Source organism: Benincasa hispida, chromosome 4 (assembly GCF_009727055.1).
Source record: "Benincasa hispida cultivar B227 chromosome 4, ASM972705v1, whole genome shotgun sequence".
In the NCBI taxonomy this organism is placed as follows: Eukaryota; Viridiplantae; Streptophyta; class Magnoliopsida; order Cucurbitales; family Cucurbitaceae; genus Benincasa; species Benincasa hispida.
Window position 1 is genome coordinate 40,215,243 of NC_052352.1, and position 16,176 is coordinate 40,231,418.

General features: G+C 31.7%; 2 protein-coding genes across 16 annotated transcripts; both read left to right on the plus strand.

Annotated features, from left to right (window-relative positions):
• The first annotated feature begins 228 nt into the window (after positions 1-228).
• LOC120075568 (pentatricopeptide repeat-containing protein At1g34160) lies at positions 229-4,856 on the plus strand. 14 transcript variants are annotated; one of them, XM_039029084.1, is made up of 10 exons: positions 229-504; positions 611-672; positions 775-846; positions 928-1,010; positions 1,406-1,525; positions 1,891-3,640; positions 3,722-3,848; positions 3,972-4,043; positions 4,133-4,232; positions 4,436-4,856. In XM_039029084.1, the coding sequence occupies exons 6-7, from the start codon at positions 1,939-1,941 to the stop codon at positions 3,754-3,756; spliced, it is 1,737 nt and encodes a 578-aa protein (XP_038885012.1). In that variant the 5' UTR covers positions 229-504; positions 611-672; positions 775-846; positions 928-1,010; positions 1,406-1,525; positions 1,891-1,938; the 3' UTR covers positions 3,757-3,848; positions 3,972-4,043; positions 4,133-4,232; positions 4,436-4,856. The 14 variants fall into 14 exon arrangements, with proteins under 14 accessions (XP_038885012.1, XP_038885011.1, XP_038885006.1 ...); XM_039029083.1 differs by having other exon boundaries at positions 3,722-4,043; XM_039029078.1 differs by having other exon boundaries at positions 3,972-4,232.
• A 4,382-nt stretch (positions 4,857-9,238) lies between these two features.
• Positions 9,239-13,622, plus strand: LOC120075569 (NAC domain-containing protein 17-like). 2 transcript variants are annotated; one of them, XM_039029091.1, is made up of 5 exons: positions 9,239-10,580; positions 11,083-11,360; positions 11,444-11,731; positions 12,102-12,657; positions 12,759-13,051. In XM_039029091.1, exons 1-5 carry the CDS (start codon positions 10,394-10,396, stop codon positions 12,866-12,868), a joined length of 1,419 nt encoding a protein of 472 aa, XP_038885019.1. In that variant the 5' UTR covers positions 9,239-10,393; the 3' UTR covers positions 12,869-13,051. The 2 variants fall into 2 exon arrangements, with proteins under 2 accessions (XP_038885019.1, XP_038885018.1); XM_039029090.1 differs by lacking the exon at positions 12,759-13,051 and adding an exon at positions 13,060-13,622 and having other exon boundaries at positions 9,260-10,580.
• The last annotated feature ends 2,554 nt before the right edge of the window (positions 13,623-16,176 follow it).

The window sequence follows — 16,176 nt, forward strand, 5'->3', positions numbered from 1 at the left end:
GATTAGCTACAATCAACTAAACCTAAAGAAAAAGAAAAATAGATGTTGTTTGAAAAATATTAGTCACCCAACTCAATCCACGAAGATCCGTAGAATGGGACCAAATGGTATTTTAACTAATTTTAATTTAGAGTAAAACTCGAGGAAGGCGATGGTGTGACGCCCCAAAGATTTATGCATATTTATGTTTATAAAAAAAATGGGGGTTGATAGTTAAATTAAGGAAGAGAAGGGGAATTAGGGTTATAAATGAGGGTAGAGGACCTCGGGCTGCATGTCAGAAAAAAAAAATCTTTTTTTTTTCTTTTCCTCTTCCTCCTTCCAGACTCGTGAAAACGCTCCCCTTCACCGTGCTCTTCCGCCACCGCCTCCTCGCGCCTCACCTTCATCCGTCGTCCGCCTCCAGCTGCGCCGAGTTTCTTCAATTTTTCTTTTCTCTCTTTCGTTTTCATTCTGTGTCCGTCAGTCACCGACCATTTTGGTTCTGCCAAGAACGTGGTTTTGGTGAGATTTAAGTTTTTTTTTTTTGTTTCTAGTTAATGGGTTTTGAATGGCTACCGATTTTTGGTTTGATTTAAGTTAATTCAGGGTGCGTTGTTGCTCAATTCAGGATTTCAAGACATTTTATTGGTACTGTCCAACAGCATCAAGTTTCGCTTGGGCGCTTTTTGGGTAAGCTATATTAGTTGTTCTGATTTAAATCTCGTTTCCCCATTTGGTTTGGTGAATGTTGGTGTTTATTGAATTTTTTAATTTAGTTTTGAAACATTTCAGCTTGGCTTAGGACTGTTTTGGATTTCGTCCTTGGAGCTCAGTGTAGTTCTGGTTACGTATGCTTTCTTTTAGGTGAGTGGTTTGGAGTTTTTGGTGCAATTTGGGGGAATAGGTTGTGTTTATAAGGTTTAACATTAAATTGGTTTATTCTAGGGCAATTCGAGCGTCTGACTCGAGTCAAAGAGTGATTTGGTTAATAAGTGGAGTGGTTGCTAATTGTTCGACATAATTTCGAGGTAAGTGGTTTACTGCCGGTATTCCCCTAAGATTTTGTAAGTATGAGTTAACTCTGCTGAAGTTTGATGTATGGGTAACTGTGATAAAGTTTGATGCTGATTCATGGCCTTGATTGCATGCCTATGTCTGTCTGAGATTTTTATGACTATTAATTCATTGCCTTGATTGCATGCTTATGTCCATTAAGATTTTAGTGACGGTTAGTGTTGCCATTGGGCTATGCACATCGCATGTTGTGAGCCTCGGGGCCCACACCCTATGCTTATTTTAGTGACGGTTAGTGTTGCCATTGGGCTATGCACATCGCATGTTGTGAGCCTCGGGGCCCACACCCTATGCTTATGTCCTGTGTCCTTTTTGGGATCATCACTTATGTTTATGTCTGTGACCTTAGGTGTCACTACTTATGAAAGTGTGTCTTCGGGTTCGCCCCTTATGCCTATGCCTACGCCTATGATGCGTTATGCAATTTGGCTCAATGGAAAGACTAATCGATCACTGAGTGGGCCCAGTAGTAAGTCGCTTACTCTTTTATACTCACCCTTTTCTTTTCCTATGTTTTAAGGGTAATGATAGACCGATGCATGACAAGAGAGATCCGTGACCTGGTCATTAGGACGACTTTAGGAGTTAGGCGTTTTAAACTCTCATGCAATATTCATTAATTTTATTATTTGATTGTTTAATTTTTTTTTTTTTTAAAGTTGGGTTTAGGGTACTCGAACGATAAATTTTATTTTATTTTTGTTTTAGTTTATTTATTATTATTTATTTATGTTTTCTTATATTTACTCATCTTAGTATTATTAAATAAAATTTGCTCTTTTATTTATTTGTTTAGACAATCATTCTAAGTTCACAATTGCATGCATGAAGTAGGTCCTAGAAATATGGGAAAGTAGTCGTTACGGAGGGAGTCTCCATGGAATGGCCTACTTCAACCTTCTGTTACAGAAATGTTCTTCCTTCTCGCAAATCAAGCAACTCCAAGCGAATCTCATCATCAATGGCGATTTTCAATTCTCTTCCTCTCGTACTAAGCTTCTCGAGCTCTGCGCCATCTCCTCCTTCGGCGACCTTTCTTATGCCATTCATATTTTCCGCTATATCCGGTACCCTTCGACCAACGATTGGAACGCCGTCATTCGCGGCACCGCCCTGAGCTCCGATCCCGCAAATGCCGTTTTCTGTTACAGGGCAATGGCTGCGTCAAATGGGCCTCACAGAATTGACGCTCTCACATGCTCGTTTGCCCTTAAAGCCTGTGCCCGCGCCTTGGCTCGTTCTGAAGCGATGCAATTACATTCGCAGCTTTTACGATTTGGGTTCAATGCTGATGTTCTCCTGCAGACTACATTGCTTGATGCGTATGCGAAAGTTGGGGATCTCGATCTTGCCCAGAAGCTGTTCGACGAAATGCCACAGCCAGATATCGCTTCGTGGAACGCGTTGATTGCTGGGTTTGCTCAGGGGAGTCGGCCAGGCGATGCTATAATGCTGTTTAAGAGAATGAAGGAGAATGGAAATTTGAGACCTAATGAAGTAACCGTTCAAGGTGCTCTGTTGGCGTGTTCACAATTGGGTGCTTTGAAAGAAGGGGAAAATGTTCATAAATATATAGTAGAGGAGAAGCTAGATATGAATGTGCAGGTTTGTAATGTCGTTATTGATATGTATGCTAAATGTGGATCTGTGGATAAAGCTTATTGGGTGTTTGAGAATATGAGGTGTGAGAAAAGTTTGATCACATGGAATACAATGATAATGGCATTTGCAATGCATGGTGATGGATACAAAGCGTCGGATCTTTTTGAAAAGATGGTTCGATCTGGAATGTCCCCCGATGCAGTATCATATCTATCCGTGTTATGCGCCTGCAACCATGCAGGGCTCGTAGAGGATGGGCTTAAGCTGTTCGATTCGATGGTGCAAAGGGGGTTGGCACCAAATATAAAGCATTACGGAGCCATGGTTGATTTGTTAGGTCGAGCGGGGCGTCTCAAAGAAGCTTATGAAATTGTAAATTCAATGCCTTTCCCTAATATGGTACTCTGGCAAACATTGCTTGGTGCTTGCAGGACATATGGAAATGTAGAAATGGCAGAACTGGCATCAAGGAAGCTAGTAGAGATGGGATTTATTAGCTGTGGTGATTTTGTTTTGTTATCGAATGTGTATGCCACCCGTCAGAGATGGGATGATGTTGGGAGAGTAAGGGACGCCATGAGAAGAAGGGATGTGAAGAAGACACCAGGATTTAGTTACATAGAAGTAAAAGGTAAGATGCACAAATTTGTTTATGGTGACCAAAGCCACTTGAGTCACCGTGAGATCTATGCCAAGCTTGATGAGATCAAGTTCAGGATCAAAGCCTATGGATATGCAGCTGAAACAGGCAATGTATTGCATGATATTGGAGATGAGGACAAGGAGAATGCACTGTGTTATCACAGTGAGAAGCTTGCGGTGGCTTTTGGATTGACTTGTACTGAAGAGGGGACCCCAATTCAAGTGATTAAGAATTTAAGGATTTGTGGGGATTGTCATGTTGTTATTAAACTAATATCTCAGATCTATAATCGAGAAATTGTTGTAAGAGACAGAACTCGATTTCATCGATTTAAAGAAGGTTTGTGTTCTTGTAAAGATTATTGGTGATACTTAATGGCTCAATACCTCTAAAATCGAGATGAAGCTGTCTTCGGTGTAGGAATGTATTCTTTCATTGAGTCAAGGGGCAGCTAAAGTTTCGACTTATCAAGTGTTCGATTTAGAGGTTTGAACTCAGAATCATGGATGTATCTCCAAACATCCCAAAACATGAGATTCTCTTGGAGGTTAGAACAACAGCTATCTTTTTAAAAAATGAAATTCCATTTTTGGGAGGAGAGAGTGAGATCTTTTCTGAAATGTCTTTGCCTTCTATGATGCATCTTGCCTCTTGGTTATATGTTCATTAGATTAGCTGGATGTAATACGACCATTTCTGGCTGCAAGATAATTTAGGCATGAAGTGAATGTGCTTCAAAATGGTAGTAGGCACGTCTTATTCTATCTTTAATGTTTCCAGAGCTCCAAATTTCTGGTTCAAAAAGTATATATGTTAACCTTACACTTGCAGGACTTTATTGTTGTTGCTTTACCTCTTTGATGATGATAGCCAAAGTGAAAATTTTGAAGAGGTGGGCAACATTTCCCGAAATGTAACTCCAATGCCAAAGGTAATAATTGTAACATTACTTGAGATTCATCAATCCTTAATGAGAAGAACACTAACTACATTTCTGTTGGAATCTCTGCTCACTTTGTTGTATGGATTGGATTGGATGGATCACTGTAAAAATGCTATGTCATTTGCTGAAGCTTATAGGAGTGAGCCGTGATGCTGTGAAACCTAATTAATGTAAATATTTTGACTTTGCAGAAGGCGCAAGTTGAGACCGAGGAAGAAGGCAGCTGAGAATAATGGAATATCAAATTCGAACTGGGATCAAGCTCTTTCAGTAGACTCTCATACAGAAAAATGGAAATGGACAACTACAATGTGTAGTGAATCTGGTAAGTCCTTATTCATTGCCTGAAGTTAATAGCTTTGGTACATGCTGGGGTTATAATAAGTAAGAACCCTGTTGCGAGAATGATTATATATATATGTTATAACTTTTAAAATTCTTGATGCTTATGATACCGGTAAAAAAAAATTGAAAATCAACTAGGTCATGTTCTTAAGGGCTATAGAACTTCAAGAACTGTCAATCTAAAGATGAAATTGAGGGTTAGTTGATTTTGTAGGACTGTGAACCCTTTAATTTTTAATAGTTAAGCTTACAAAATCCACTTTTATATATGATTAGCTTTCCAGTTCTGATTTTTCTAGCTAATAGACAACAAAGAAAAAGTTTTTGATTTTTTTAAAAGACCTGAAATTTATTTATCATTTACCAAATGACTGTTAGATTAGATTAGGAAGAAAAAAGAAGTATAATTTTTAAAATAAGAAATACTTGTTGGGTTGTTCTTTTCAAATATGGAGGGAAATCTACAAATATGGCTAATTTAAGAGAAAACAAGGTTTTTTTACACATAATCTGGGGATGAAGGTTTAAATTTTAATCCCATATCTTAATCACATGTATGTTGGTTTGAGATGTGTGTGTGTTTTTTTTCTCGTGAAATATTTAGCGTCGAGGGAATCGAACTTCCAACGTTGAAGTCAATAATACAAGCTTTATTTCATTTAATGTATGCTCATTTTGGCACGCAATAAATCTTTTTAATCGAAGTGAGAAAAAGTAGATTTTGTTAATTTAGGTAATAAAAGAATTTTTTATTTTAAGGTTATTTTAAAATATAATAAAATGGGCCAACTTATTTACAAATACAGCAAAGTGTCATTGTGATAAAGTGTAAAATTTTGTCATATTTAGAAATATTTTCAACAATTTTTTTCATTTAAAACGATTATCCTTATTTTTATTATAGAGTAATTGCAATTGGTAGCATTTTTTGATATAATAACATAGTATATAACATCATTTTAAAAAAATTGCAAATAAGTTTATTAGTGATAGACTTATATCGTTATAGACCCTTACCAACAATATGGTCTATCATTGAAAGACTTCCATCAACAATATGGTCTCACTGATAAACTATCTAAATTTTGTCATATTTATAATTTTTTTAACATATATTATATTTACTAATACTCTTTTAATCTGATTGTTTTATTTGTAACGGTCACTTTATTTATTTTATTGGATGTTTAGACATGTTTAGAATGGGGGAATATTTTTGTCAACGGGTTAATATTGATTTTTTGGGTCGGGAAAATTAATGCGCTTTGTGTGGAAATGGACTAGTGAAATTCTACTACTTCATAACAATTTTTTTAGTTTTTTTTTAATTAAACGAATTCAATATTTTAATTTTAATTTTTAAAAATAAATTTATTCAAAACATTTTTGAAACACTAGTCAACTTTCTTTCTTTTTTATAAAAAAAATAAATTTCTGAAATAATTTTATCCTTTTTAGAAATTTTAATATAGGTAACATTACAAAGTAAAAGAAAAATTAATTAAAAGCGGTTTTTTTTAAGTTGAAGATTAAACAATAAAAATATAAGTAATCTGTAAGCGTCAAATTTCCAATTTTCTACTTGATCAAAATTAAAATTACAAAATTTATTGTAAAATTATATCAAAATATTTGTAGGAAAGTATTTATATTATTTCATTTTTTTTAAAGAAATTTTCACAGATAGAAAAAATGTCAAATTATTTACAGAAATAACAAAACAAAAGAACATTGATAGACACGATAAACTTCTATCGATAGACTTAAATTTTACTATTTTGTATAAATAATTTTCTTTATTTTTTTATTTTTTAAAATTTCTCCTTTTTTATTTTAAAAAGAGGAGTGATTCAATGGATTAGCTTTTCAAAAACCATTTCTTCTCTTTTGCCTCTTTTCTCTTTTTTGTGGTCCTAATTTAATACACTATATACTCTAAATTATCGTTTTCGTTAATTTAAGATAACTCTTTTAATAAAAGAAATAGAAATTTTTAAATCAATTGAAGCTTTCAGTTGTTTGAATTTCAAACATCAATACATTTTGTTTTAATGTTTGAATTTTAGAATCAAAGACAAAAAATACAATAATAAAGTTTGATAATAATGATTATAATAGATGTTGATATACAATTTTAGGATCTAACCACATTTTTTTATGAAACTATTAAAATACAAAGCAAATAAATATGAAAGTCAAATACTTCACTTCTTTTTCCTTATTACTTTTTCATTAAGTATAGGCGACTAAACTCAATAAAGAAATAATTAAATGTTAATTTATCTTCTTCCACTTTAATATATGTTTGATCAATTACATATAGACTAAGGTTAAAATTCTAATTTGATCCTTATAATCTAAAATTTATTCAATTTTAGTTTTTAAATATCGAATGTTAGTCTCTATACGTTTAAAAAATCTCACATTTAGTTTCTATTGCTAGTTTGTTATTGATTTTTTTTAAAAAAAAATATATATATTTATTTAATAACATTTTCACTATAAATTTTGAAAATATATTCATATATTATAATTTATTGTATTAAAATTATTATTATTATCTAACTAATTTCGATAAAAATTAGAGAAACTAAATTTAAGATCTTTTGAAAGTACAAAAACTAAAATTAGACATTTGAAAAAGGTATACCAAACATGGACAACTACTGAAGTACACTACCCAAAATGATATTTCAACCTTTTATATATTAATACTTCACATAAAATGATATATATACATACACACATATATATATATATAATTTTCACAAATAGAAAAAAATATTGAACTATTTACAGAAATAGCAAAAAAACACGATAGGTTTTTATTGACGTTTATCACATAGTATTAATGATATATTTCTATCCTTCTCTATCAAAAAAAATTAAATTTTGTTGTTTTGTATAAATGGTTTTCCTTATTTTTCTATTTTTGAAAATTTGTTTTGCTTGATTTTAATTTTTTTTTTATTTTATTTTATTTTATTTTTTTTTTTTTGGAAAAGATCTGTTGGTGGTTGTTGATACCGCCGTTGAACGTTCTTATGTTTCACAGTGAGCCTAAATAATCGTGTGCATTAAGAACCACATGAAACCCAATCAGTGTAACTAAACCAATAATATTCTGCCAACTAACAACTATACTATTGATCTATGCCAAATAAGTCCAAGGTGGGCAGTTGACTCAGGTTTACCGGTCTTGGCCGCTCCAAAAGAATAATGATAATAATTTAATATTAAGACCTCATTCATGGTAATCATTTAGATTTAAATTTTTGTTTTTGAAAATTATGTATATTTCATCCATATTTCTTAAGTATAATGATTGAATAATTTAAAAAATAAAAATAATTTTTTGAAAGCTACTTTTTTTTAATTCTCAAATTTTGTTTAGTTTTTTAAACCATTTGTGGAAGGTAGACAATGAATAAAGAAATTTGTAGGTGGAAGTAGTGTTTATAGACTTAATTTTCAAAATTAAAAACAAAAAAACAAAATGATTATCAAACGGAGACCTAAAATATTAAGATAAGATTGTTTTCAAATGAAGAAAAATGAATTAAAATATTTATAAATATAGTAAAATGTTATTATTTATCAGTGATAGACATTAATAAATATATATCACAATGATGGATGATAGTAGTCTATCAGTGTTTATCACTACTAAACTGTAACATTTGCTATATTTAAAAATATTTTTAACAGTTTGATGTTTAAAATAATTTTTTATTAAAATATTTAAATTGTTTTTTAAAATTGAAAAAAGAAATCAAATCTGCTGTGGCCCATCTCATTCTTTTTGGAAAATTACATTTTTAGTACTATAGTTTTTAAGCATTTGGTCTATAAAGTTTTGAAATGCCTCTTTTTTTAGTCTCAAAACTTTTGAGAATAGATTAAAAAGTTTATGAGTAATTGTTTTGTAATTATTTTAGATTTAAAATAATAATTAAAGAAGAAGAGAAATGGAGATGGAGGCCGGAGAAAGAAAAACAATTTTAAAATTCTTATAATTTAATGCTATGTAAACATTTAAATTAATAATAATAAATTATTTTTAAACATTTTAAACCTATTCTTAAAAATTTTTACTATGGTTGAGGTTGACTAATGATTAAGATGAATTTTTTTTGACAAATATTAATTTATACCCCTAAACTTTGGGGGTTGTATCATTTTAAATTCTAAACTAATAATTGTATCAATTTAAACTACCTGCTTTCATAAATGTCTCAATTTTAAACAACTTCCATAAATATATCAACCGAAACCTTGAACTTTCACAAATATATCAATTTAAATCTAAACTTCTATAAATATATCAACTGACACTTTGAACTTTCATAAATGTATACAAATAAAACACAATAGAGGGTTTAAATTAATACAATAATGAAAGTTCAGAGTTTAAATTGATAAAATTATTAATTTATAGTTTAAATTAATACAACTCTCAAATTTTATAATTTAATTGATACAATTATTATTTATTAGCTTAGAGTTTAAATTGATACAACTTCAGGGTATAATTTGATATTTGCCTTTTTTTTTTTAGTTTGTTTCATATGCTTCAAAACATCTATTTTGGTTTATTAATGTTTAATTTAATCTAGTTTAATCATCATACTTCTAAATAAATAAACGATTGTTTGTTATTTTATTTTTAAATATAACTTTAGTATAACATTACACTGGATTTTCTTGATTCCAATATTAGCATGACTCATTTTTTTTAAAAAAATTATTAATGCATAAAATAGTTGGACGTAAAGATTTGAACTTTCAATCTCAAGTAAAAGAGTACATGGCAGTATAATAACAAATGTGAATACAGTTCTAACTAGTTTAGACATTAGGGTGTATTTGAGGCAATGACTATTCTAACGATTCTAATACTATAATAATCACATCTCGCTACAATAAATATTATTTCGTATTTTCCAATCAGCTACTGTCAACACTATTTCAAAATCTCAATTTGCTATCGTATTTACTATTTGCTACATTTTTTACTATTCTACATTCATCATTGTTTTATTCTTTATTACAATGTTTACTATTTCTTTCTCAAACAAATAGTCTACACCTCAAAATGCATACTATTATACTCAAACTAAAATAATCTACATCCAAACACAAACTATTATAACTCAACTATAATAATCAACCTCTTGCCCAAAATGTTTCCTATATTGTTTAGTTATTTGGACAAAGGTTTGAATTCTGTTCTAGTCGTGCTTCAAAAGTACGAAGACGAAACTAATATGAGTATAACTCAACGGCATATAATTACTTTCCATCTTAGGTCGATTCTCCACCTCTACATATTATAATATATATATATATATATATATATGAAAGACAAAAATGGAAACAAATATTTGATAGTAAAATAAACAAAATTGGAGAATACATTTCAATTACACACACATGCCAAAAAAGATTTAAACCTAATTAAAATAATGAAAATAAATTATTATTTATCCCTATATCTGGTTCCACGAAATTTCGACGTTTTACCGTAATAATAAGAAGTCCGCCACCAGTATCCCTCGCTGCTTCATCCCCATTACTTGTTTTGACCAAACAACAATCACTCCGCCATCTCTCTCCTTCTCTTTCTCTATCTAGGGCGGTCTTTCGACCGTCGCCGGTGATCGGAAACTGCAGTTCCTTCGCAATTTCAATTGGGTTCGTGTAGATTCTTCGAGTTACGGAACGAATTTCTTCACCGTCGTTGTCAACTTTGTCCGAGGATTCCGTGTTTTGATTTCTTCAGTCTGTGATTGAGGTGTTCTTTGATGTCAACCGTGTCGTCTTCGATGGGATTGTGTGATGAGGGGGATTGGCCACCAGGGTTTCGGTTTCACCCGACGGATGAGGAGCTGATTCTGTATTACCTGAAGTTCAAGATCTGTAAACGCAAATTGAAGCTCGATATCATCCGCGAGATCGATGTTTACAAGTGGGAACCCGAGGAATTGCCTGGTAAAGAAATTCTCCTTCCCATGCTTGATCTGATTGATTGATGATGTTCTTCCGGTTTTTCTTTGACCTAGTTTGATTTTGATTGAATTTGTCGTGGATTGATTGTTTATAATGGATTTGGGGATCTTTCTGTACCTACCCGTGTGATTCGATTTGCGGTTGCTTAAGCTTATCTTCAAATTTTAATGGTATCATATAGTTCGATATTATCATTTAACCTCTTGAATTCGTAGTTGAAGCTATTGCTTGTTACCTTTTTCGGCATCATTTTCTATGTGAGTCGTTTTTATCCACTCAATCCTTATTACCGAAAGGAAATCATTTACTAGCCGAAGGCATAATTGATCGTTGATTATACAATTTTCCAGAATTTTAGAGAGTTGGTCTTTCCCTCTCTCTCTCTCTCTCTCTCTCTCTAATGTTAGTTGCTCTATGATTCTCTTATTTTTTTGCATATCAATGAGTATTTATGGTGTTTCTAATCATGAAAAAATAAATGCAGGTCAATCTAAGTTAAAAACTGGTGATAGACAATGGTTCTTTTTCAGTCCTAGGGAACGTAGGTACCCAAATGCATCAAGATTGAGTAGAGCTACAAGGCATGGCTACTGGAAGGCCACGGGAAAAGATCGAATAATACAGTGCAATTCACGTAATGTTGGAGTGAAGAAAACCTTGGTGTTCTATCAAGGTCGTGCGCCTAATGGTGAGCGTACCGACTGGGTTATGCACGAGTATACCTTGGATGAAGATGAGCTTAAGAGGTGTAAGAATGTGAAGGTAACTGTGTGTTTAAACTCTTCTTTTACTTGGTATTTCTTGGATGATCTTGTTTGATTAAGCTGGGAGTCTTTATATTTCAGGATTACTATGCGCTCTACAAACTTTACAAGAAAAGTGGACCTGGGCCGAAAAATGGTGAGCAATATGGAGCACCATTTAGAGAAGAAGATTGGGTTGATGATGCTGATTGTCAGGAGCCACATGTGAAAGTAATTGATGAGGTTGATTCTGTAGTTCGTGAAAAAGAGAATGGTCAAATTCAGCTTTCATCAGATGATATCGAGGAGCTTATGAAACAAATTGTAAATGATCCTTTGCTAGAGTTGCCATCAGTCAGTGGTTATCATCAATTTGACTCTACTGTGCAGGTTGGCTGCCCTGAATGTTGCATTCCGATATTTCTGTTCCCATTCCCATGTTAATTTCCTTTGGTGAATTGATTGGTCATCAATTTGAGATCAAATCATTTCTTATTTTATTGACCATATAGCAGTAGGAACATTGGTAAATATGAGCTGCATATCCAAACTTCTAAGTTGTAATAATTTTCATTGTCAATGACGTTTTGAACCCTTAAAAGTTGCATTCTGGTTAGTGGTTCAGGAAGGAACATCTACTCTAATTAACCTGACATACATGCTGTATTTCATTGGATATTTGGTCTGTCATTCTTTCTTATGTGCTTTATTTGCTCATTTTCATTGGTTAGCTTATGATTTATCTCCATTCTCTGTGCAGGTTGATGATAAAGAAGAAACTGCAAGTACTATGATCGATTCTTACTCTCGGGATCACATACTTCCTGAAGCAGATAAAGTATATCACTTAAGTGACCAGCCACGTGATTTGCATGCAAGCTTTGACTTTACCCAGTCCGATATCTCTCAGTTGCAGTCATTTGAAGGCGAGGTATCGTCAGCTTCTAAATATTGCGAGGAAGAAGAAGATTTTTTGGAGATCAATGATCTTATTGGTCCTGAACCAACTCCTGTGGCAAATGTCAACCCCTTGGGAGATGTACCACCTTCAGAATTGGATGGATTGAGCGAGTTTGACCTGTTCCATGATGCAAATATGTTTCTTCGCGACTTGGGACCCATCGTCCCCGTAACAGTATTAGATCCATATTCGAATGCTGTCGATACTGATGTTGCAAACAATTTGAATGGCAATTTGCAATATGATCCCTATCAACAAAATCAGATGAACAATGGATTCTGGAAGAACAACGAGACAGAAAATGCCTTTAGCTTCCCTGAGTCGCATGGACAGTTTATTACTCAGTCAACTTTAGGTATATAATTCCGTTTAAACTTCATATCTCTGCCCTCTTTTATCAGACATTGAACAGTCTATTTTTACTGAGGTCTTTCTTTCTGTTTGATCTTCACAAAGTTGCTGGCTCGATTAGCTCATCTACACAGAGCTCTTGTTCAGATGAATGGGGTTTGTTTGATAAGCCATACTATACTCCACATGGCAAGAACCCCTCTGTGAAATATTGAGCCAGCTTCAACAGCTACATAGAACGAGTACTTCTCGTGTATTATCGAATTCTCTGATTCAAGAGGAGCAATTCTCCAATTATATTTGTTGACCTCATCATAAAACTGCCATTTGGTGCCAATTCCAGGTGCCATTTTATCAATGTAAGGCAGTAGGCAGTTTCTAATTCTGAAACTCTGATCTTGTTTAGGTGTGGGATATGAATCTGTAAGTTCTGCAGCAGCAGGAACAAGGGAGAACCAAAATGCAAATGATGGAGGCGGTTCTGCAAGTTGGTTCTCTTCCAATTTGTGGGCCTTCGTGGAGTCAATACCGACCACTCCCGCATCAGCTTCAGAGAATGTCAACCGTGCTTTTGAGCGGATGTCTAGCTTTAGCAGATTGAGACTAAATACCCTGAACACTCTTAACACCAATGTCGCTGCTCGTAATCCCGAGACCGGTGCAAGGAGGAGAACGGGTATGAATAAAGGATTCTTTTTATTTTCAATTCTTGGAGTATTGTGTGCCATTCTATGGGTGTTGATAGGAAATGTTAGATTATGGGGTAATTGCATTACTTCATGAACCCATTTCATGAAAGTTCTTCTATCTTCTTTTATACCTTTGTTATATGCATATCTTAAAAGTTCCAATATTCATGGAATCTTCCACTTCATGGAAGCTGATTATTGGATGTAAAGCAATCCCAGTTATCGCTGATTATAGATGAGAGTTCTATAAAATCTAGTTTGATTTCGATTTACAAGTCTATATATCTGCGTTGATTTTACTCTCTCTCTTAAGAAGTTGGGTAAATATCAATTTATACCCCAAACTTTCGGGGATTGTATCAATTTAAATCTTGAATTGCATCGATTTAAATCTTAAACTTTGATGGTTGTATCAATTTAAATCCTGAACTTTGAGGTTTGTATCAATTTGAACCTCAAACTAATAATTACATCAATTTAAACCTTAAACTTTCATAAATGTATCACTTTAAACATTGGACTTTCATAAATATATCGATTTAAACTCTAAACATTCATAAGTCTATTCAAATAAAACATAATGGAGGGTTTAAGTTGATATAAATATGAAAGTTCAGGGTTTAAATTGATATACCTATAAAAATTTAGAGTTTAAATTGATATAATTATTAATTTGAGGTTTAAATTGATACAAACCTCAAAGTTCAGGTTTAAATTGATCAAGATTTAAATTGATACAATACCAAACGTTCCATGAAATTTTTGAGCAAGTAAATATAATACTATGAACGGCTAATTATATAATTTAATGTGGTTTCGATCATTTGTTTAATTTCGTTTCTAATCTCTTTAGTGGTTCGAACTTAATGTATTAGATGGATTAACTTCTCATTTACTTCAAATGCTTTGTTCTTGTGGGTTTTTTTAATTAAAAAAAATGGGGAAAATATCTATTTATAACTCTAAACTTTGAGAATTGTATCAATTAAAACCATAAATTAAATTGTTTCAATTTATACCCTCAATCAGATTTTGTTTAGAAAATATCATCCATGTATGAGTTATTACATGTGTGTAGATTTCTTCAAATGTTTGATTAATTAAATGGACGATTAGAATTGATGCATGGGTGATTCTTAAAGGAATTCCTTACTAAGAATCGAAATCAATTCGTTTATGAAATGTTTAGATATTTAACTGATAATATTATAAGTCGCATAATGTTTGCGGAAACTAGATATACTGAATGGTATAAATTGATACAATTATGAATTGTGAAAATTGTGAAGTCTAATTTATACAACTCTATCGTTTTATGGTGTAAATAGATATTTTTCTTATTTATTATTATTATTGGATTCTTTTCTTTCCCTGAACCAAAGGGGGAAGGGTTCTAATTTTCTAAAAGAAAAATTACTTTGGTACTACTAATGGCATGTGATATTTCTTCTTAATTAATTTATTTTAAGAACTTGATTACAAACAAATTGAGCACAGGGAAATTAATATATGCAGATGTAATTTTTTTTGTTTAAAAAAAAGGGAATGAAATAATAAAAATAAGATGCAAATACTAAGGGTTAAGTATATGAGTGCCAGACCAAGCTAAGGACTTTTAACTAAGGTATTGATAAATTTAAGCATGTAGTTAAGAACAGCTAAATTATTGCTTTGGTCGTTGGATTGGATGTTAATTTTATTTTTAATTATTAATTAATTAATACTAACAAACACTTAGACGAATGAAAAATGTGAAACGTAGTGATTACATCAAAATGTCGACTATTATCCTTGTATAAGAAACACATAAGTTAAATTATAAATGTTTAATTTCATTACTAGTCTACACTAAGATGTTAATTGAATTATAGAGATCATTCCAACAATTGGTGAGGAAATTGACAGCTCAACTCAATAATTGAGGTAAGCAATGAAATAAGTTTACAATATTTTAGCTAGAGTTACCAAAAAAATAATAATAAAGAAAATTTAAAAAAAAATTAAAGAAAATTAAAAACAAAAAACAAAAAACAAAAATACAAAACAAGTAAAACAAGTTTGTAAGATTTGATATAATCTGTATTTGAGTATTTGTGTATTTTTTACGATAAAAAAATGATCAAATTATCACATGTAGTCAAATTTTATCATTTGGTACGTTAAATCTTGTTGTTCAATATGCTAAATCTTGCTGAAAAATCAAAGTGAATGAAGATAAATTATTTGAGACGTCGCTTATAATCATTTGTGTTGCAATAACCTTTTAAAAAATATGTCGTCAAGACGATCATTAGCATGCAATTCTTTCCTTGAGATTGAAGTTTGATGCTCATCCTTTGTAACTTAAAAATTAAAAAAATAAATAATAAATAATAAAAAAAAAATCTCTTTAGAACATATTAACTTTGATATATCTATGTCTCCCATCTTCGAGTGAAATGTTTTTTTGCATTCTTGAATGCTAATGGGAATTTTTCTTAATATAATAAGTTTTTGGGTAAATATAAATTATATCCTTAAATTCTCACGTAACTAATAATTGAATCAACTTAAACTCTAAACTTGTATAAATGTATTAATTTACACCTTTCTCTAGATTTCGTTTGATCTATATCTAGTCCTATTTTGATTTTCTCAATCAATAATTTAATGTCCAAATGATTAAAAAAAATTCGTATTTTAAATTAAAATTAAGGTGAATTCGTTTTTTTTTTTAAATAATGTTATTCTAATAATTAGTGACAAAAATAGAATGGGTAGAAATTTTTTGACAGAGATAGAGTTGTTAAATCAGGATTTATAATTATAGTCCCAGTAATAATCCAAAGATTTGG

Coding starts and splice junctions, on each gene's coding strand:
- LOC120075568 (XM_039029082.1), top strand. CDS start 1,939: ATGGCCTACTTCAACCTTCTGTTACAGAAATGTTCTTCCTTCTCGCAA. Junction 3,641..3,721: donor ATTTCATCGATTTAAAGAAG/GTTTGTGTTCTT, acceptor TCTTCGGTGTAG/GAATGTATTCTTTCATTGAG.
- LOC120075569 (XM_039029090.1), top strand. CDS start 10,394: ATGTCAACCGTGTCGTCTTCGATGGGATTGTGTGATGAGGGGGATTGG. Junction 11,361..11,443: donor AGAGGTGTAAGAATGTGAAG/GTAACTGTGTGT, acceptor TTTATATTTCAG/GATTACTATGCGCTCTACAA. Junction 12,658..13,059: donor TATTACTCAGTCAACTTTAG/GTATATAATTCC, acceptor GATCTTGTTTAG/GTGTGGGATATGAATCTGTA.